Below are 23588 nucleotides of genomic sequence, written 5' to 3'. Positions count from 1 at the left end.
GGAGTAAATCTCTGACAAATAGCCTCGAGACCGATGCTGCAGAAGCCCTGTTATCTCATCCACCTCAGGTAAATCCACTTTTGCTTGTTACAGAAGGGATGCAAGTTGAATTTGACAAATAAAACAGCGTCAAAAAGCCTCTAAACCATCCATCCCAAGTCGCCTAACAAATCATGAGAACGAGAATGACGATAAGAACGCTTTTTGCATTTGCAATAAATTTTACATTATTCCCACGACTATTACCCGCAAGCTCAGTGTGATTAAACTTTTTTATCAGTGCAGAGATAACTGCAACGTTAGAGTAAATAATTATATTTATCGTGGGAGTCACTTTGCGCGTTTCGCACCGAAATAAAGAAGTTCGAAAGGGCTGAGAGGGGGGGCAGTCATAAAAGCTGTTCACAGATACCAATGAGCTTCTGGTGGAAACTGAGAAAAGTCGGTGGAACAGAACCGGAAAATGGGCTATGAGATTAGATCGTACGGCAGTCGTTAAAGGAGGAAAACGTCCTCAACGTTTGATATCGAAAAGCTCTGCAGATCTTTCGTGAATGTCACCGTCGATAAAGTTCTTCTCGTAAGCTCCGGGGTGATGGTCTACCACGGAGACCGATGTTATCGACTGATAGTAAGGAGCGAGCCACGCAGCGCGGCGTGTCTGACTGATAATGGTTTGTTCCACTGGAGGCGTTTGTGCATTCGCGGGGGGTGCGTTTATCCGGGGGATGCACCACCGAAAATTGGGAGAGATAAATCTTGGGAAATTGGTTGCATTATGTGATGAATCTCCTCCGGGAAAAATTGGTTGAAGGGAATGGTTACTGGTCCTGCAAGAAGGTTCTTCAGGACAAAGAATGCGAGTTTGATGTTGGATTCTGAAGTTCACATGTTTCTTCCTTTCAATTAGCGGATTGAAAACAATCGTCGTTAAGGGGAGCTATTCCATTAAACATCGAGGTTCTGGTAAACGTTTGGCTTCCTGCTTGATCAATATTTAACCTCCATTTGCTGAGAAAATGGAGGTCAACACTCTCAGGGTAGTTGGGAATTTTTTCCGGGGAAAAGCTTTCGCGGAATTTATAGAGCCGATGAAGGTTTTTTGAGCGCAATATCCTAGGTAGCTATTAAGTTTTTTTTCACAAACAATTTCGAAGATGATACCCTTGATTGAACTTTATGCCTGTGTTTCACTCTGTTATAAACAATATTCATTTCAAATTTTTTCGGGAATTCTCGAGAGTCTGAAGGGGTGCAGGAATGGTACGATTCAACATAAATTCATAATCTTGTGCTTGAATTTTCCAACCCCAACGAATTTATTACAAATTCCCAAATTATTCTTTGATCAGTTTGGCTCAGTGATCGCGATTTTTGATGGCTCCAATCCACCACAGTCTCCACTAGACTCCCACGATAAACAATTCAGGAAATTGCAACGAACCCAGTGCTATTCCCATGTCGCAACCAACCTCCATCTAAAAAATGTTAATCCTCGGCTTTTCGAAATCTCAGATGATCCACCCCATCTAAATGCAAATCTACGTCAACAAAGGTAGAACCAATGGCCGAATGTGCTTTTCCCTTGTTAAAGCCCGGCATTACCACGAGTCCCTCCGGGAATGATGACCAAAAAAGCCATTAGACCTGTCGAAACTGAAAAATGACTCACCTTTGATGAAATCAACCGCCATTTCGAGGCCGTAAGTGTCCTTGTCGCAATCGTCGAGGATGTGGGCTCCGATCTTAACACCCGGCACTATTTCTCGTTTATTGACCCAATCCAAGGTGTACAGCATAGCTTCTAGTGCTTGTACACCACCTTGAGGCATTACCGGTCCACAAGTAACGCTATCCTCTCTTTCATGAATCATCATTAAGCCACCGAGTACCAAATCGCCCTCCACAACCGCACTGTGTTTCACAGGCCATTGATTTGGCGATACGTGCGTGGAGTTTTCTACGTCAGTGTGATCCAACACACGTACATCACCATACACAACTGTGGAAGCGATTTTCCTTGTTTGCAACGACATACCATCTGTCACCTTAGTAAACTGGGTGTTTGGTTGGTGGGTAATGGGTTCATCGTGAATTATGACTGTTGTAGTACTTGATTTTACAGAAAAACCCGAACCATGTGCTGTTGTCTTCTCGTAGAATGAAGATATAGGTATTTTTGGTGGTGATGACACAGCGATGATCGATGGTGATGCTGGTGGTGCTGGTGGTGATGCCATTAGCCCAGAGTCAATAACATCTGATTGTCTTGTTAGATTGTCAGATGATGCACTTCGCAGAAATTTGATAAGATTGTTCGAGACATCTGGTGATGGTGGAATGGTGGATTCTGGTAGTTCGGTGATTTGTGATGCTGAAGACTCAACTGTTATCTCATCGGGGCCACCCCTACCAGCTCGCTGATGCAAAAGTTTCGTCTCGTTTATCAGTCTGTCAACGCTCAATGAATCTTCCACTGTGTTAACTTTTCCCGTTTTCACTGGATATCGATCATAATCCCATGAGTCAGTGTCTTGGAGTTCTGATGTTACAGTGGTAAGGGATGAATCTTCATGTGATTTAATGATGTAAGTTTCAGGATTCTTGGGTTTATCGATTTCAGGTGTAAGCACAGATGGAACCGCACTATCAGTGTCTGTAGTTGATTCAGATACGGTACCTTCTGCATCAGTGAATTGCAACCACTCGTCGGGGAAAGTTGGTGGTGTGTTCGTGTTCAATTTATTCTTCGTGTCTGGGGGTGGAAACTCGGGGGATGCGTGTGACTTAGTTACAGCGAGTGACGGTGTCTCGGAGATTTCATGATATCTGGATTTATTGGATTTGGATGTGCGTTCTTTTATGGTGTCACGTAGCGTACGGGTAATAATGTCGGTGTTCGCGTGTTCGCATTCTGATTCATGATCATTTTTTATTGTCGGTCTGGAGGTGGCTGGAATAAGGGATTCTTTCGGCGCTTCGGGGGTAACTTTGGGGGTGAAGGTGGTGCCTCTAATAGCTGACGCAGTGGTGGCAGCTGATAATGAGAGGGCCAATTTGGGTTCGTTAGCTGGCCTTTTCGAAGGAACTCCGTCGAAGGTATCGCCCTTTGATTGAATAGGACGAACATCATCTTTGTCCGCCGGGGAATCGATAATTGTCTTTGGGTGAGAGTGGGTTCCAAGAGCACTGACATCGTTTAGGGCGTCCAGACCACCCCCGGAGGGCTTTCTCGTATCGATAGGCTCCGGTGATAGTCCTCCGGGCGGATCCACATCTTCAGGTATTTTCTGAAGGTCTACGACTTCCTTCTCTTCTGGAAAATCCTCCCCTCTGGAGGAGATAGCAGACTGTACAGGACTTTCTTGTCTTATCAGCCCTGTTATCTCTCTCTCAGTTATAACTTCACTCGCGTAATCCACGACATTATTTTCGTTTTTCTTGAGATGGAAAGCTCTGGTTGGGAGGGCTCGTGATAATTGAACATATTTTCGACTCATCGGCAACATTGATAATCTCGTTGTTGGTGTTGACGGATTCAGGGGAAAGTTTTGAAAATTTGTCTCACTGACGGGTGATACCGGACGGAATTTACCGTCACCTGTGTCGATCTTATTCCTCATATTTTCATCAAAGTTCGACTGATCTGAGTCTCGAGGAAGTTCCTCAAAACTTTTCCCATCCAAATTATTTACTTCCGACAACTTAGCATGAATAATTTTTGAGTTTTGCAATTTCCGTGGGTTATCAGTATCGCCAACTTCCGATAGCAATTTGCTCTCAATGCTCACAGCCCCGGGCATCTGATGGATTATATAATCCAGGCTTGATGGTTCATTCTGGGAAGTTGATGTCTTCAAAGCATTCGCAGTTGTACCCACTGGAGCAACTAATAAGCTCAACTCGATACTGTGAACCACCGCATTTTCGTGTATTGTATCGTAATATCTCGTGGGAAGAGTGACAGATGGGTTATCTTGAGGTAAATCTCTCGCTGTATCACCATTCACCGAAATTGTCCAAAAGGCCACGAGGGCCATCCAATCACGGAGTCGCATCACGGTCCTCTCTGGGTCATAGTTCAACTCTGGAACAAAATAGGACGTCATTTAGGATCAAGTGTTGATGGCACACCGTTGATCAAAGTTGGAGTCTAATGGATTTTGAAAAGCCTTCGGGTAATTTCATTACGTCGAGAATGGGACAAACATTTGTGCTTTTCAGGGGGGGATCCGCATGATTATAAAGGATTATGATAGAGAGATTCGAGGGAAAGACCGGAATTTGATTGCAGTTGCTTTCCGAACTTGGAAAATGGAAATTAATTTGCTGATCTCTGGAATTTCCTTCAAAAATTTCCCGAAGAAGCTGGCGAAAATTATTCCGAAGAGCTTTCAGAAGACAAATTGTCCAGAGACAATTTATCTTTCGTCAAAAAGATCTTTGAATTAACGTTTGGAAGATTCTTTCGAAGATTTCTGAAAAATATTCCAGACATATATTTTTCTGAGGCTTTTCTTTTACTCTGCGGTGGAAATTCCTCCTCATAACAAACTATTTTGATGATTATAAACTTCTCAAGTTTTCCTTTGTTCATTACTTCTTCAGTAAACTCACTGCACATTTATCTTTCTTATGAAGTGATGCTTTATTACATCATTGTACAAAGTTAATCAGCTTAAATCCACTTATTTAGGTTATCCAGTGGATCATATAAAAGAAAACCGTCTCGAGATGAGACTTACCAGCACGAGGGGGCGGGAGAAAAGTTCGAGGGATGAGATAAGCGGGCACAAACTCAAGAAAGATGAAGAATGAGAATATTTTTGTCACGGACAATATTATCCGTCTCGGAACAATGAGTAAATACCGGCATTGAGGGCTGTCAAGTACTTATGAAATATTTCCCCAGTTTTCTCGTACAAATCCCGTGACGCAGCCCCTGAGTTCACTCAACAGTTGGATCGATTTTACCTTACACACATCACTTTTCCCAGTCGTTCACTAACTTGTAAATATTGCATCATTGATAGTTCGTGAATTCTGTCACATGCAGAAAATTGTTCAGCTCTGCCTGAATGGAAGGCAATTATCCGAGTAAATGCAGGTGCCAGGGGCGTGATCCGCGGGTGATTGGACTGTCAGGAAAGTATTCGATTTCGGGCGAAAAGAGAAGAGCTTTTGTTTCAAGACACCACTCCCCAGATTTTCCAAGGTCATTCAGCTGTCCCTGATATGTCCCTTCGCGGTACCTTCGACATAACTTCCCCACGAAATCGATGAAAAAAAAATCGACACAACCCCTCGAAATTAAATAAAGCGCTCACCACTCGCAATTCGGCAATTCGCAGCGCTGACGGTGCATAAAGATAAATTTCCCAGAACTTTTCCAATGGCCTCCGAGAACATCTAACAGGTTGTTGAATGGCACTTCACGTCGATGTCGTTGTTCCGAGAAAAACCCCTCTAATGGATATAATCTATTGACACTGTCGAGCAGTGTACACCCTAATACCAGAGCCCGTAACATTCACCACCGGGGAAATCTCTTGCGGCTTGGGATACCTGTATATATCTGCAGATCATTTGTCTCCATTTCCCCTGTACCGCAGTGGCTCAGGATGCATGCTGCATTGCACGTGAAACATCCATCGAATTTTCCGATCACTTATCTCGATAGCAATTGCTGGAAAAAATTTATCCCCCCATTTGCATGGACCTCGGCATCTTCGTGGACTGATTGATAAATGGAATTCCACTCGATTTCCACTACACGCTCCGTTTATGTAGATTGCAGTATGGCTAGGGGGTTGGTTGGAGATTGGAATTTTCGTTTTTCCACTAAAATTTGACTGGATAAAAGGGGATACAATGGTGGCACTGGGCTAAGCTGGTTAGCCGTGAAAATTCGAGGCGAAAGGGGTGGTTTGGGCCTCAGATAGCTGAAACTCGTCGTGCATACGAATGCTCATTGACAATTACTAACGGAGGGGGGCACTACCACCCTCAGGGGGGGAGCAACGGTAATTTTTGGCTCCCAAACCGCGATTTTGGGGAAAAGTTGTAGAGGGAGAGAAAAATAAGTGAGATAGTGGCGTCCTCGTGTGTAGAAGAATTATTCCAGTCATTTTGGGGTGAAATGGGGGTGAAACTTCAATCCCCGCATTTTATAAACTCATTATTCGGTCATGAACGTAATGAAAAATTCAGATAAATGAATTTCGACGGTACAAGAAGCCCTTGGAATTGATTCAGTCAGAGCAATCGGAGAAATTATTCACAATTCCATAGAAATTCCCCCATTCAGCCATTTTAATCGCCTGAAAGTTTTACACTCGACGTCACCACCCCATCCCGTGGCTTCCTCGCTCTCATTTTTCTCGTGAAGTTCAATAATTGCGAGATTACACTGAGTTTAGGAATACGTTCAAGTTACAAGTGATTTGTATTGAGGAAGTTGGTGAAAACCCTCCCTGGATCGAGCTGTTTTCAGAAACTACGGATTCCTGGAGTGATGGGGACGGGGGAATTTTATTTTCCAGCGAACTGAATGGTAATTGCTCCGGTTGTTGGATCGACATCAATCTAGTGATTCTGTAAGATCCACAGAAGAAAGGAAAAATTGTGGTATTTCTCGGATGGTTCTGAAGTGCAGAGAATATTTATTGGATGTTGGGGAGAATTCATGGAATAGTGAAGTGCCCCTTTCAGTGGAGATATTCCAGATTCCAATAAAGAGAATTGACATAGTCGGAAAAATATCCAGTTACATAGTAGGAATGTTCTCATCGTCTTGATGAATTTTCATAGTCCTGTTGAGTCCCTGTGGTACATATTCCAGTGAATTATCCTTTTTTCCTCGGTCTGAGGAGAGGGAAACCTTTCAAAGTAATTTGTTGAGGTTAAATTAAAGCTTTTAATTTTTTTTATTCATGTCAATGAAGTTCGGTCTATTTGGGGTGTAATCGTTCTTCAGAATGTGCAATCGTAGTTGTGTGGACCATTTCCGGGGCTATTACACATCAGAAGGGAATTGATTGATATCGAAACTTCGCTGTTTTCACAGGCTCAAGGACCTCCACTGCGCGAACATCGAATAACACTCATGACCCAACAAGTGAATAAGTTGGAGCCATTAATACCCAGGGGGAAGGCCCCTGGTACACTTCTGGCATATAACCAATGAACCATTGAAATAATACTTGAAAACAATGGCGTGAGTGGAAGTATCATATACTCGAAGTTTGATGCAGCTGAGGTCATGAGGTTGAGATACTCCAGGACTTTAATTAACCCATCAAATTGTTAATCAAATTGACCCAGGATTTTATTACATTTTTACTCTTATTTTTAGATGGAGCTTTCCGGGATATAAACGTCGATACCTCTTATCTACACATTAAAATTAAAAATTAATATCTCCCCAATTTATAAAACATTAAAACTTCTCAGAAACTCGATCTCTCTGTGAGAAGTCCCAGAAATATTTGGACTGACAAAGAAAATATTTTTTTCTCGTGAAAGAAAAATACAGAACGAGTGGTCCGTTTTGCCCCGCACGTGGATAAGCATCAGAAGACGTGCGGGATCCCGTGCAATTTCCGGAAAATGGGTTTTCTTGTTCTTCGAATGTCTAGTCAGACCGATACCCCAACTGAATTTGTATTTCGAGAAAGAAAAGAGTCACATATTCTCCGTCAAATTTGTGGAATTTCATCTGTACAGCGATCGGAACAATCGATGAACAAACTCGTCCAGACGATTGTTTGCGCCAGACCTAGTGATACTCGTCTGAGAGAAAACGGTTTGATTACTTTCACGTTGGACTGGCTTTTAGGAAAATTATATTGTTGATGGTGTTCACCATCTGGCTCACGGATATGGGACTGTCCCCATCGGGAGTAATTTCGTTATGTAAATTTGTCACTTTTTCTGTTCAATTCTGGGAGATGAATTCGATGAGATAAATCATTTCATTGAATGACATTAATCACGGCCATCGCATTCGTTTTGTCTGTGGAAATAGTCCACTCAATTTTCCTCACTCAGCTTCAATTCCATTCAATTATAACCGGAAGAGAGGGAAGAAAAGTTTAATTAAATCGTCACTGCGGAAGAATTTCTCGGGGATGAATTAGGATCCAATCGTCCGGAAGGCAATTAGTGAGTTTATTAGTTTTTCTTTTTAGATATTTATTAGGGGGTCATTGAACCTACGTTCGGGAATGACAACGAGAAAAGTAGAAATTCTGGCCATAACAATTGTCCCGATGACTGTTGATCGTAAATCGTGAAAATTCCTGCATTTTTTAATCGGAATTAACATCCTATGTCTCACTATTGGCTATTGTCTACCGATAATCCTCTCCCGCATTTTCCAGGCTTCCATTTGCGTACTGGAGGCATTCGCAATCGTCTGTTATGACAATTTCTTCCCCATCGTATTCTACGGAATATTAAAATGCGGATTTTTCCAAAAAAAATCCGCAGGAGTTTTCATTATTGTTCAGAGTGAAATGAAATATCGAGTCCGACTGAAACTTTTGCCTCGTATTATTTCTCCATCCACAAGCGTTAACAAATAAAAAAACGCCCTTTAGAAGGACAGGGAGAAGCTCCACAAGAGACTAAAAAAAATAATCCGATTATATATCGAATGCCAATCGACACCGATTGTTCAACTATCGAATGGAATTTATTCTGTAATTTTTTATTGTACCACACAGGAACTTCTGTCACATAACCCGGGCATTTTTTCTGATCCTGACAATCTAATTTACTTTACCAAACAGACCGGAAATTGTTGTCTGAATTTTTCCGAAAAAATTGGGTTTTTTCTCTTCGTACACTCTCTTCTGGATCCTTTGGTGAATTTCCACCCTAATGACTCGATTTTTTTCGCTTATGACGAACTAAAATAACTTTACAATGTTAAACTGCAGAGCAGATAACGGGCTTTGTATGGAAAGTTTGTATGGAAATTTTACAACGCTCATAGCCGAAGAAATTCCATCGTGAAGCCAGTAAATAGACTAGTAGCGTGAGCTATAAATTGCTTTATCACGGTTCTCCTTCCTCCTCTGGACCCCCTATTCACCATTTTGCTTATCCTGGCGATAGGTATACTGCCGGAGTTGAAAATACATTGATGTATGGTTGTTCTTGTTATTTATAAATCCACGATGAATTTATCGTATTACGTACATCGATAAGCAATACGAACCGTATGATGGGCGCCGAGTAATTTTTCGTGTTACTGTGGATTTTCATTATTCATTCGATGAAAGGCTTCGAGTATTCTGAGTACAATAGCAGATGCATAATGTATGAGGAGCCCGTATGCACGTTCATCGTATCTATTTATGGAGAATTAAATTTTCCGCAGTGGAATCATTGAAAATCTGTAATTTCCTCTTAAATAATTCTTCAATGTTGGAAAAGCACTTGAATTCCATCAGAATACGAAAAAGAATTTTATTTTCCACTTTAAAATTAATATTTACCCTCTCACATGTTCTGCATAATTTTTTGCAGTTTCCAAAGACTATTTTGTGCCGTAAAATTCAGTTATGATGTCCTAGTTTATTATATTTAATTTTTGCTAATTATGGAGGCGGTCGCGGGCCCGGAAATAATTATTTTCAATCGTTTGTGGTACCTTTCCGTCATTTTTCAGAAATTTCCTGTGAAATGGATCACGCCGGCAATGCGGATCGAGACTCAAAGCTGTTTATTCAAAATGCATGAACATTTACATGAAAGGAGATGAGAAAAAGAATTGGAAAGTACAGCCTCCCATCAAATATTCATTAAAGGAACGAGCAAAATCTGTCTTCACGCAATTCAATTCAGAGTGAATAGCGCAATCTTCTCGTTTGAGTTGCAATGAGTTTCAATAATCCAAGGGGAGACACTCAAGGAGCATCGGAGCTCACTCCGTTGGTCAAAGGGAAGGATCAAAGGGCATGCAGGTAGATGATTGTAGGCAGTGTATGCTGGTGTTTCTGAGCAAATCAGAAAGTATTCGTTTACTTTCACGCAGCGAATGGCTCATCATAAAGTCCGCGATAATGGGATTTTATTTGTTTGAGCGAATGGAGGTCCTAAATATGTATAGGACATCAACCTCTCTCGGGTCCTATAGGCCCTGCAGTAAAAAAGGCCCAAGCACGCAACTCGAGACTCGTCAAAAGTTCTCAGTTTCACCGAAGAGACTCGAAATTATCACGTAATTTATTTCCATGGGAATATTTTATGGGAAATTTTCGATTTATCGTATCTCCAACCGCAGAATAAATGGAATGGAATTCACTCGTAAAATTTCAAGTGTCTATTCAAGTGTTGGAGATTTATCTAACGCTGAATCTGTGCCCTATCAAATTTCCTGGTGTGATAATTCCAATTTCCCTCGAACATTGCGCGGTATTTCACTGATTCATATAACCCAATCACTGGATTCAATCAATGAATCAATCGGCTGATTCAAATCGCCGAATGGTTGTAATCCATCACTTTACGTCAATTCACTTCAGTGTGGGAGTGTGACGTTGGTTCCCCGCGTTGTTCAGCTCATTGATTGACAAGTGTAACCCCTTCGCTGTCAATATTGGAATATTAACATTGCTACATTAAAATGTTTGTACATAATCGACGAGACTAATTAAAAATCGAATCCAATTGAATCTCGTGGAAATACGCGAGAGAATATGAAGTTAAAAATATGTCTGACTGAAATAATTTTGTTTCCCTGCGCTTTTCAGTCTCTGCACAGTTCAGCTTGCGGATTTTAAGCTTGAAAGGATTTTTAGTTGATAAGTCATGGAATCACTATTAATCACGCGTGTTGAGCCCCGTGTCACTGTGTCACACACATTCTTTCAAGGGATAGATCATAATAAACGTTGAAGGGGAGGTACTCACAGCCCGGAGGAAAATATTTTACGACTACAAAAGGGAGTCACTCGTTGTGGAACGAGATTTTTGAAATTTATGTGCCCTCCGGTATTTCTCAGGGGTAAGTCATGATTTTATGACGCACTACTGAGAGAAGCTGCTTGACATTATGTTGGTTTTCTATTCCTGGCAATTGCCACGTCAGTTCAGCTATTTCCCTCTTTCATTAGCGATAACTCACCTACTTTCCCCCACTACACGTTAAGTCAAACGCAAGATAAATTCCTGACGTGTGGAAAATGTCGATTTTTTTTTCCTGTCAGTGAGGAGATGAGGTGCCAATGCAGAAAGAAAAATTTCCCGAGTGCCTCCATTATTTCTTTTAATGATGGAAACGATAATGAGGGATTTATCCCGCGTAGTGGATAAATTATCAGACGAAGAAATGTGGAAAATATGTTGCGCTGGGGGAACATTTTCCGAAGTCCCTGGACGTCCCTTTTTGGATATAAATGCGGACTCTGAGTGCCTTCGCGTGTAATATCGATATTTAGTGCACGGAAAACATTTGTATTGGGGACGATAGAAACGAGGTGAGGTGATGATGTGTAATAGACACCCCATGTAATATATATATGCCATTTGTGACCGATTTACATGTATGTGAAAAGATATATCGGATGCATCTCTTAAATATATAATTTTATGATGGAAAAACAAGGGAAAATAAATTTATCTGATTTATATTTTATCACGTACGTGATATATACTTCGCAGACTATATTTTTGGGCGTTTTGTGAGTTATATAATTTAAATTTATACAAAATATATTTTTCTTCATCATTTTTTTACCCATAAATTGCGTTGAGTGTTTACTAATCTAAAAACTGATGATCTTCGATTCCTAAAATTTATTTTTATGATTCGATATTGATGCACTGCTGCATACCATCACAACGTTTCGAGAGGATTCCAATTTCCTAACAAAATGAAAGAATCCCCTTGAGTCTCATGCAAATACGACCGAAATGATTTGCGGAAAAAATTCCAAGTCCCTTCCACTCTTTCTTACTTCCCTCCCCCTCAAGTGAATGGATTTTTCTATCAATTGTATTCACCCCATTTCTCTAAACTTGTATGGCAACAATAAAATGTATTTTTATGATGCATTTTCCATTGGCTGATTTCAAAAGATGTCTCTCTTCTTTCCCGTAGAATATCTCGCAAATCCGGAAACTTTTATTGGAAATAGGGCATCATATTTTTAGTGTTCGCGATAAAGTGTTCAATGGCAGTGGGGAATGCACTGTTCAAAAATTACGCACTTTCAAAATGGTAAATATTACGGACTTGGGTAATAATCATATGAAACCAACAACTCAGACAGGGGAAATGGTGGATTTTCGATGATTCACGATTCCAATCCATCGCAATCCAAATACTTATGTGTTATCATTACTCTCGAATGTGTGTACCGAGGTAATAGATGACGAGGGAAAAAGGAAAAATGTGATAAAGTCCTCTCACCGGCCCCCACCGCTGTCGATGGCCAATTGAATAACTGTATGTGTGAAACGTGATGAAGTGTACGTTTTTCGTTGCGTCAATACTCCCCTTATTTCGTCTCTGTAATTTCATGAGATTTTCTCATCATACTGCAGACAAGGAAAATATTATGAAAGATATGAGGGTTACAACCCCACAAAAAACCGAATCTCATCTCCAGATTTTGAAAATAATGAAACAAAATATTTCTCGACTCAGTTAATTTTTTTTTTTCAATCTCATTTAATATTTGGAAGCCTAATTAGGATTAGGATAGGACTAATTAAATTTGAAGGTTCGATAGTTCTTCAAAAATCATTTTTCAAAAGGTTTGGGATGAGATAATAATTTTCACGTGCGAGTTGTAATTTTTTGGTATAACCGATCAGCTGTGGTGAGGACATTTTGATTTTTCTCCTGCAGACAATTGATTTCCCTTTATTACGTGTGTCAGACACGTGCAACTCGTGAATCATACTTCAGAGTGCATATTTCAGTAGTGCTACAGAGGGGGGAAATTTACGTCCGGAAAAACTCCGCCATTTGTTAGTTTTATCTATTTGCAGACTCTGGTTCAAGTGAAATGGAAGAATAATTACGCAAGAGAGAAAAAATAGGGGAAATTGTGGTTCCTCGGTGAATTCTGTTTTGATACTCCGCGAAATCCTAATCTTCAAAAAATCATAATGACCCCTCGATAAATTAGAAAATTCAGTCATCGAATTCAACTCAAGTAACTTTGTCACTCCATAAAATTACTACCGAACCATCCAAAAAATTACGATCGCAGTGCACAACTGTATATCGTACGTGAGAATATTTCTGACGACCCAGATCCTTTCACTGCTCCACAATAAAGAAAGTTTCAGAAAAACTCGTTAAGCCCCACGGAAATTATTTCAGTCTGAAATGAACACGTCTTCGGAATAAATAGATTAGTTCTACTGGGACTATTATGAGGGATTTAGCCGTGTCGAGTCCCTATTATTGAATAACCCACGCAGGGTGACTCGACGCTTCCGTCAGAAATTGGGAAATCGGGAATGACGGGAGGGAAAACCATAAATTGACATTTCCGGTTCTGCTTTCGAAAACTGCTGCTCACACCGACGTTTCATCATCTCTTTTGACAAAAATACAATTCCCTGGATTTATTATCAATTCGTGGTTGTCGATAACGAGGAAAAAATTCTGCACATCATAAATTAAATAATGAAAATGACTTTGTTACCCGTTTCCTAAACACAAGCCGTGACGCACTTCATGCAATGTAATTATTCCCCTTGATGATAGGAGTCTGAACGATGCAATGGCGTTGATGCAATATCATTGAACACGTATAGCACCTGACGCTACCTTTAATGAAGTTAAAATTACAGCGTCCAAAGACTCTCACAATATACATCACTAAGTGACGAGCTCCAGTGTGTGAGCATCAAACCCAAAGAGATCACGATGTCGACAAAAAATCGCAAAACTATTCCCTCCTATTCACCTTCACCAATCACTAATTATTCCTAAATTAATTTAATTTATGAGCGATTCAATCTCATTAAAATTTTCTTTTTATTTGTTCTCCCGTCAGTGCCCACGCGAGCATTAAATCCGCAAAAATACGGATGAAATTGGGGTTCGCAGATTTCTCAACCGCTGGTTCCTCTCTCTTTCCGTCGATAACAAACAGGAGTATGTCAGGAGCGTAATCGTGTGAGAGTGTCTGCGAGAGAGTTGATCCCCTCTGAAGGTCATAAATAACAAGAAATCTTGGCGGACTTTCTCCTCCACTATGTTCCTCTCACTTCACCCCCGCTGCCCGCCCCACCCTCCAGATTACCCTAAAATAAAATCCAAAAATATGTTTTACTGTCATTACCCATAGTGAATGATAATATTTTATCCACGTGATATTTTATACGCAATAGGTCGAGCTCGATGGAATAACGCGATTCGTCTCTTTTCTCCTCAGATATGCGCTTTCACGCACGAGGGAGCTCTTAACATATGATCGCCCGAGTGCAAACCAGTGGATAAGGTTATTCTCATACGGCCATAGGGTTCGTACAGAATTCTAACAATTTCAAGCGTCAAAACCCCCCAGAATATTACACATGAGCAAAGCCGAATGGTTAATCGATTATTGTAATACGAGATTTTTCACCAGCAACGGATTCTATTACCATAAATTAATAAATTAATATGTTGTCTGACATGAAACTCTCGTTAATTCTCGATGAAGTATTTCTGGTGGATCATTTTACGACGTCATCTGGGGAGATAAAAATTATCTGCGAATTGCGAGTGCAGTGAGACGAGAGACTCGATATTTTTCTGGCATTTAAACTGCAGCTTATTCGAGAGCTTTTTGCTGCCAAATGGTACCGCTGTGGCCACTCGATTTAAACAAAATTAAATATTTTTCCTTTTAATTGGAGACCATTTTCTAATATGAGAACATTCAATTCCACTGGGAAATTTTCTTTGAATAATCCGCAGTCATTGATGGCACCATATTTTCGATATTATTATAATTCTGAACGTCCTGGAAACAAGAACAGAACAACATCTTCTTCATATTCAGAACATGAGACCTGTCATCTCACAAATCCGGTATTATTCACTCCGTACTACATTATGAAGATATGATGGTAAATATGCAGGACACATCCTGATGAAACATGCAGGTACAAATGTTGTCATCACCGTTAAAAATGCGATTTCATTTTCCAGGTAAATTACGTGTAACTGTCTTCCATATCCATTATGTAAATTGTGTCTCTGATGTTGCACGCGTGTTCATATTCACATTTTTGGGGTGAAAATAGAGTGAAGACGGGGTAGGTGGCATTTTACTCCGACGAAATATTAATTCTCGGTGTGCGAGTTCAACACAATGAAGATATCTAATATTTCAAACAGCCAATCGTGTAAAGAGTTCCCTCGGTATGACGACAGCGGGAATTTTCTCCTTATTTCATCGCGGTATCAGCAGCTGCGATGCATTCCAGGGGAGGGAATTCAAGAAAATGACGAAAACCAAATTGTGGAATATTTTTTATTCTGTTTTTATTTGAAATAATTCCTATTTTCTTTATATGCCCAAGTTTTCAGGTGAAATTGCTCCCCTGCGTTTACCTTTTCAACTCGGTGGCATCGCAGTAACTCCTATTATGCATCACAAAACAAAGTTTCATGACCAATTCTACCCCACAGTTCAACATTGGACTTTATATCACCAGTTGACTGTGACAGATGAAGTTTAGGACTCGAAGGGACTTATTACCCATTCCTCGTGTAACTCAATCTGTGATAATGCTCATTTCGTTTATCATAACTCGGAGGGTTACAGAAGAAAAAAATCAGGAGATAACACTGATAAGAAAATATAAAAAAAGTATAAAAATAGAAAGGGAGGAAGATATATTTTTTAATTGCGGAACCAACTTTTAAAAATAATCTCAAATCACCCTGAAAACTCAAACATAAATGAAAAAGTATTTTTTATGCAGTTTATTGATATCGCGAGTTAAGGGCTGTTCGCAGCAAAACCTGCTTCACCCCCGGATATTAAGACAGTCAAAAACTTTCTCAAATCTGCAGGAAATGAATCCTCATAAAAATCTCCTTGGAAAGAAGTGAGTTGCAAGAAAAGTTCTCTCAAGATTTTCATCAGGAACCAATCGGGTATCATGAGGAGATTGATCTCGTTCGATCGCTCCAGACTACCTGGGACCCAGTTGACGATCAAAGTGAGACAGAACGGTTTAAATACCCTGTTGAGAGACTTTCCCAGTCTCCACAGACGAAGAACCAAAAAAAAAAATAATGTCCTCACATAATATTTTTTCCAAGACATATTCACGTTGGGTATTCACCCCAATTTGTTGTTATTTCGACAACGTGAGTGCGTATGTACATCACGTTCGGGGTAAGTAATCAAACTAGTCATCTGGATTTTGATGTTGAGATTAACCAATACGACTCTGAATGAACAGCTTTCTGTTGTTATGCAATACAAGTGACATCCATTGTATCCCCTCAGGGGTGGCTTCCTATGTACTGCGTGAATATGAGATGACGAGGGCGCTGAATATATCTGTTTGTTTCCTCGAGTTGTCTAAATGTCCGGGTATATTCATCCCCCTGACGAAATCCCTCGACTGCAAATACCTGTGCAGATCGACCTGTGCAAATGGAACCCAAAACTTTCCATAACTGTTAATCGACTCCATTTTCCACCCCCTGCAGACGTAATCAATCGCAACCATCGGAAAATTCGCGAGTTCCCCTAATGATCATCCCCCTAAAGAGGTGGATAAACCTACCCTACTTCTCCAGCTGTGAAAATAAAAAAAAAGGCAGACTGATACTCTGTCTGGATGAGGGTTAAAACACTTTTGTAATACTCAGGACGTAGGATGGGGCTAAGAGTTAGTTGGAGCTCAAAGTGTCTTATATCTCACCACTCAACGTCCACTGAAGACTGAAATAACAGGGTCGACGATGAGGGTGAGTTGGAAGTTTGAGAAGTTTTTTTTTTCTCAACTGTTTCGTAAATTTATGAAACAAATAATTCTTCTCACCAGGAAAAAGTGACTTCACCATTGTTCAGGTTCATAAATTCATTCTGCAAATGGATTTTCCGAATTTTGAATCAGTCTGATGATTAATGAAATCCATTTCGGAAATTGGTGATTTCCTCGATGATTGGATCAGTCCAATTATTTTTTTTTAAGTAATTACTGGTTATAATTCATCGCAATGTGGTTATTCGGTAATTTCTCATTGAGGACGAATCAGCCTGATTAACCATTGATTAATCCAGTAATTTGAGAGTCCATTTGGTAAAATCACTATATATTTTTAATAAATGGGAGATGAACTTGTTAATTAACCAAAAAATTCAATTCCGGAGATATATAACACGAATATTACGAAAATAACAGCATCAGGTGTTTCTCAGGTAGGAGAAAGGGTATATCCCACCCCTCAAGTACTCGAATGACTCCTTCATGAGATTCTAAGGGTGGAGTTATCCGCGATCTCCACAGCACTTGATTCTGTGGACTTCTGGTACCTTTTTCTAACCACGTGACACGATGGCGTGCCAAGAGTTTGCCCGCAAATCTCTAGAGGAATTATCTGCTGGGGAGGAATTCGGATGTAACCGGTGACTCTCCCACCGGCCCTCCAGGGCCTGTCTAAAAAAACATAATACCAGACAGAACAGTTTCATTCGCGAAACTCATTTATTTCCACCAGACGCGAACGCTCGTCAAGTCCAAAATAGTTTTTCCTTCAAACGCTAAATTTTATTTATTTTTTTCTGAATCTTCACCAAAGTCACATTATCAGTTACTTTCTAAATATTTTTTTACTCTCTATTACGTAATTAATTAATTCAGGTAGGCAATTAAGCAATAGAAACTCAATAAAATTTCTTAATGAATTCCCTGGGCCCGTTAATTAATTTTTTCCGCGTTTCATCCAATTTTTCACAAGATTTCCCCCAAAAAACTCCCTGACTTTCCTGTCCACGTAACCGCCTAATGGCATTCCATCATACGAATTCGATATCGAGACCTCGGGGATATCACTAAGAATACGAATGATCTGATAAATTGGCAATCACTTCCATACCCTGCCAGCCAGACCATTGATATCTACCACTCAACTGGATTATTGGATTTATTATCTCACCGAGGCTCTTATTTCCCTTGTTTTTTCTCCTTCTCAGATTAACTGGTGTCATCCCGAGCATTTTGGGTGTGTCAACTGCATTAGATAGGCGGACTGACGGGACAGTAAATTTACCCCGCGGCTCCTTCGTTAGGGGATTAGTCAATGCGTAGTCAGACCGCGATTACTGGCTTCTTGATGAACGAGGCGTTGAGTCATGAGGACCATACCCACCCCCATCCTCCCTGATAAGTCCTGCATTTTCCTCCCCATCACTCATTATCGGTGTAATCGAATATTCGGGAGTGTCGGCAATGATTAAAGACCACTTCGAAGATTCTTTACGTCAGAAATTACTTTTTTTCAGCCACAACATCGTTAGTCTGACGTAATTAGCAGATGGTGCGCCATTACTGGCATTAGAATTCTACTGCACGATATTGAATTGATATCAGTTATTTTCGATAGCCACAGGTCGGTGAATTTCCCCGGTTATACCCCATACACAGCTCATACCTCAAACTGAGGCGATTTGAGAATCTCGGAAAGTCATTGGAACTCGAAATCGTTTCTGTCCCTTCCGATTCCAGGGGGAATTAATGTTTGGGATATCATCATATTTCTTCGTAAAAGTTAATATGATTTTTTCTTAGTAGAAAAGTTTGATTTGCCGCTAGACGGGGGAACGAGCCGAGAAGTTCGAGGAACTTAAATTATATTGTGCGATTTATCATACCAGACAAAGAGAAAAATAAGTCAAGTTGATGGTGGTATCGAAACATGAAAGGAATGAGAATAAAAATTTTATACAAAGAAAAACAAGTTTTACTTTTGAGGGAGTTATTCCGTTATTTTATTTTTGTTTCACCGACGTCGATGGCGGGTCTCTCGCACCTGCGATACCTCCAGCTATTTTTTATCTCAATTTTCAAGAACAGAGAAGCGTTCGTCTTTACCGACATATTCCGCCTACACTTGGAGTCCCATTCGAATAAAAAATTCAAGTAAATCGCGATTGTCTGAGTAATTCCATTTAATATTTATAAATGTAGATGTGAAATGATACTTAGTGCCCTCCTACGCGGGGTAGAACCGATTTTTTTTTGTGGAGGCTGATTGAAGCGCATCAACAATGAGTTGATCCATCGGTGGGATCAGTGATAACCTCAGATGTGAAATCAACCCGAGGCAGTGACTGGATTTCAAGCTTCTCGTATCAACTGCACAGTACATTTGTATCCCTTCATGGGAGATTGAAACTTCAATGCCCATACTAAATAAGATTGATGATCGAGCCACCCACATTCACTATTGGTTTCCAAAGAAAGTGGGACACATCGGTGAGGAGATAATCATTACACACTGGTAGAGTATTTTCCATTGAATTGTGAATGAAAATACTCGCATTTGAAGTTGCTCCACATTTTTCTTATATCCATATAGTTTTATTGAATTTAATTTAATAAAAAAATCGCTATTGAAGAGAAAGAGGAGTCTCCAGCGATATAAATTATAAAGAAAATAGATAGCAATTAAATTTAATCTGACAGATTAATCTTTGAAGCGCAATTTGTATTTTTCCTGGTAATTACCGGTAGGTTTTTTCCCCCGGAAGATCCGCTAAAGCCGTTATTTACGGAATTTCTGTAACGGCTGCATGAAGACCCATAATCCCACGAATATCCCGACTAAAATCATTAAGAATTAATTCTGATCAAATTATTTTCCTCCCGCCGCTCACGAAATTAACATCTCCGTTACATGAACCCGCATCAAAAATTTAATGTTGTTTATTGCTCTTAATAATGACTCATAGCATCTTAGCGTATCGTATAATTACTTGCGATTGAAGCAGGATATTTCTTTCTGAAGGAGGGATATTTTAAAGCTGAATAGGTAGAGCTGAACCGGAGAAAAAAAAATCACAAATAAAATTCCTTCAATACCCGGAGCCGCTGCACGCGTCGAGTGTCGGGGGAGACACCTGAGAGCACAAAGTTCCCATCAATTCCCCTGACTAACGAGTCACAATACACCGACATTACGAGCCTATTTATCCATTGAAAAATCGACAATCGTCGGTTGCTGCATCACTGCATCCGGCGTCATCAAGAATTATAAGACGACATTTTCATCGACTCGGAAATGGAAAATGCACGACAATTCTCCCGAGTCGGTGAAACAGTTCTATTGATATACTTTATACCGTCGAGACACGACACATTTCCGATTCATATTTCATTACAAAAATAATCATTGTTACGAGATAATATGAAGCGATGGAAAATCATCGGCAAACACCCGACAACTCCACGTTACGTGGTCTCAAGTGACTTTCCCAGGGAATTTTCTCTCTCTTTTCCTCTCAGCTACTCTATTTTATTGTTTGAGTGTTCGTTCTTCAGTCGAAAGCGCCTCTTTCTGCCTCTACTCACGCGTCTCGAATTTTTCCACCCGAACATTCGCCACAGTTTTCCGGAGACCGAGTCTACCATAAAAACAAATACAAACAAAGGGGATAAAACAAAAAGAACAATCCTTGTTCCATTTCTTCGCATGATGTTGATAGTAATGGGAAATCTGCAGCACACACATTCACTCGAATAAATTGATGACGAAGTCAAACGACCAGATGGTGCATTTTTGACGCGGGATAAAGCGGACATAATCACATAATCGTAACGAATTTTTCAGTTTTTTTTTGCTGCCATCATATGACATAAATTTTATTTCAGAGTGATCCGGAAAATAGAGGGTTGCAATCACCCGACAATTCATCAGTCGAATGTGTATTTTTATGCCCCTAGATTTTTTGGTCTGACCCACATCGATTTTTTCACTCGATTCAAACAATAAACAAATCAATAAATAATCCACTTGAACTAAACCGATTTAACACGAACCCAATCAGTTCCCGATCTAATTCAGTCCAACTTTGAGTGACAAAGTCAGAAAGTCATCAGTGACTTTCATTTAAGGGATGAAATTTGTCCCGAGAATTCTCATACGTCAAAAATTTTTAACATGAACTTTCACTCCAAATCCATTTACAACAACAAAGGCACAGAATAGAAGAAATTCCCTTTATCCATTTGTTTTCTCGTGGCTGATAGTCCAGTGAGTTTTTCCCTTCAGAGACAAACACACGACATCTCCATCTCTCACGTATTCTGAATACAACGATGAAAAAGGTTTTGCAGCGGCTTGTACAACCCCTTCTCCCCCACCCCCTCCTCCTTGTCCTGCCACCACCATCGCCTCCTGCTGTTTACGAACTAAGAGAGATTTTCTGTTTAGGTTGTTTTCAACTGGTCTCTTCTTTTATTCTCAGCATGACACACGATGTTATGTAAAGCTCCTGGTGTTAACAACAAAGGGAAAGGAGTGGAGAAAAAAATACCCAAGCACGGTATTGAAAGCTCTGGACAATTGGTTGGAGGTAACAGGCCATTGGGTGTCCAGATAAAAAATGAGAGGATTATGATATTTTTAGGTCAGTCGCTAATTAATTAATTAATTCATCTCGAGAAGTACACGATGTACAGAGACATTTTTAACAAATATTACGACGAACAAAAAGGGAAATAATATACTTTAATTGAGTAAGTTGTCCTTGATTTATGTGCACGTAAAATTTATATGAATATATGTGACATTTATTTAATTTATTTACTTGTTAATGATTTTTATCGGTAATTTTCTGCTCAGTCATTGAAACTTCTTATCAACGATTAATTAATTCTTCCACTGATACTCAGAAAGTATTTTCTTCCACAAAGTTTTCTCCTCATTAAGTAAAACGGTGCCCTGTAGTTTTCCGGGATTCATTAATGTGCGGAAATTTCGCGGAAGAACTTGTTTACGTTTTTATCTTTACATTATGCTTTTACGCCGGTAAAGGGCCGGCCCTGTCTGAGGTCCTATGCAAATTAGTCAAGGATCAAGGCAACGGTGAGATAAGTTTTGAATCCACAACGGGAAGTCCTGTAGAATAATTTTAAAAGGGACATTTCTTGTTTGTGGAAGGTCTCGTATAATTGTCATGGGAGTGGAGCGACCATGAGAATATTTTTGTTGAAAATTATCTTTAATCTAAATCAATAGGGTCATGAATTTTAATTTAAACAGAAGAGCTTGCAGCTGTTCGTGGGAAAATATTGTTGTAGATCATTTCGGCGGATAGAAAGAAGTCTTTTGGCAAACTGGGAGTAAATAATTAGTACAAACAAATTTATTTGTCGCTTTTTTTGGGAAAAACTAACAACTTCAACGCTAAGACGCTCTGATGAATTTAGACACGTTTTAGTGTCTCGGAGAAACTCACGAAGCTCTTCCGAAATTGTTTTCAAAGTGTCTACATAATTTCTGAAATTCAGCCATTAGTTTTAACAACTAAGACCTTTCCAACGTGACATACGCTTGATTAAATATTTATTTAAACTAAAAGCTCGATATTGTTGGAAGTAATTCGATTTAAACCTGGAAATTTCAGTCCTTCACATATTTAAAAATAAATTTCACGTATATTTTATCATTTCCATCGACAAAATTTTTTTGACGCATCATAAACACTCAAATTTGTTTAGTCTATCAACTAATAACATGCCAATAATCCCTGTTGCCATTTCCCCCAAGATTAAACAAGGCAAACTTACCTATAACAACTTTTCATTGTTTCTCCAACGTCCCTCCGTCACCATCCCGATAATATTGTTCCGCAAGCATCAATAAAGCTCGCACCAACAGATCAATCACCCCATCAATCAATCACTCACATTATGGAACAAATGGTCTGCGAAATATCGTAAAACTTTTCGGCCATGAAAATCTCAGGAGCATTAAATTTTTTTTCTGCTGACGTTTTAAATGTCCGAAATCCCGCGCACAGTTTCACCTGAACCGTCGGAGCCAACGGTAGCGCTCCGAAGTAAAGGCGCACTTGTACTGAATAAACTTTCTCTGTCAAGGCGCCGGCTCCTGGCGCCCTCCACCCCCTGCCCCGGCATCCGCGCTGCGCGCATTCTACTTGAGCTTTCAGAGGACTCAGTCATGTGCTGACTACAGCTTTTCCCTGAAGACAGAATGAGACAACAATTCAATGACAATTTTATATTAAATTCTTTTTCTACGTGAATGCAAATAATAAATTTCCTCCAGGAGCAGCTCCTCCTCATATCACAGAACGTCAGCTTTGAAAATTTTCAAGTGTACGATGTCGATCACTACAACTAAACAATTTCGATGTCAAGAGACGAATAAATAGTTAATAATCAAAATAATCATTAGTGGTCCACCAGTATTATGAGGAAGGGCATTATATTTTCCCCTCTGAATCACTGAAGGTCCGAATAATACCAACAGGACAAAGAAAATGTTCATTATCTCTCGTAACTGCCTAACCATTGATGGCTTCATTATTCCGACCCTCCTCACATTATTTTTTGCTGCTCCATAAAAACACAAATGGCGGAAA

General features: G+C 39.9%; 2 protein-coding genes across 2 annotated transcripts in view; both read right to left on the bottom strand.

Annotated features, from left to right (window-relative positions):
- LOC135169204 (metabotropic glutamate receptor 2-like) overlaps positions 1–2077 on the bottom strand; it is a 60459-nt gene extending 58382 nt beyond the window's left edge. The window contains exon 1 of the mRNA XM_064133962.1: positions 1673–2077. Coding sequence (XP_063990032.1) covers positions 1673–2036 — 364 coding nt within the window. The 5' untranslated portion in view covers positions 2037–2077. The remainder of the gene's footprint in view (positions 1–1672) is intronic.
- LOC135169167 (uncharacterized) lies at positions 2050–23034 on the bottom strand. The gene is made up of 3 exons (XM_064133904.1): positions 22771–23034; positions 2138–4087; positions 2050–2057 (listed from the first exon to the last, which is right to left on the bottom strand). Exons 2-3 carry the CDS (start codon positions 4056–4058, stop codon positions 2050–2052), a joined length of 1929 nt encoding a protein of 642 aa, XP_063989974.1. The 5' UTR covers positions 4059–4087; positions 22771–23034.
- Between the last annotated feature and the right edge of the window lie 554 nt (positions 23035–23588).

This window comes from Diachasmimorpha longicaudata, chromosome 14, assembly GCF_034640455.1.
Source record: "Diachasmimorpha longicaudata isolate KC_UGA_2023 chromosome 14, iyDiaLong2, whole genome shotgun sequence".
In the NCBI taxonomy this organism is placed as follows: domain Eukaryota; kingdom Metazoa; phylum Arthropoda; class Insecta; order Hymenoptera; family Braconidae; genus Diachasmimorpha; species Diachasmimorpha longicaudata.
The sequence above is the reverse complement of the archived record's forward strand: the minus strand, read 5'-3'. Positions and strand labels throughout refer to the sequence as shown.

Coding starts and splice junctions, on each gene's coding strand:
- LOC135169167 (XM_064133904.1), bottom strand. CDS start 4,058: ATGCGACTCCGTGATTGGATGGCCCTCGTGGCCTTTTGGACAATTTCG.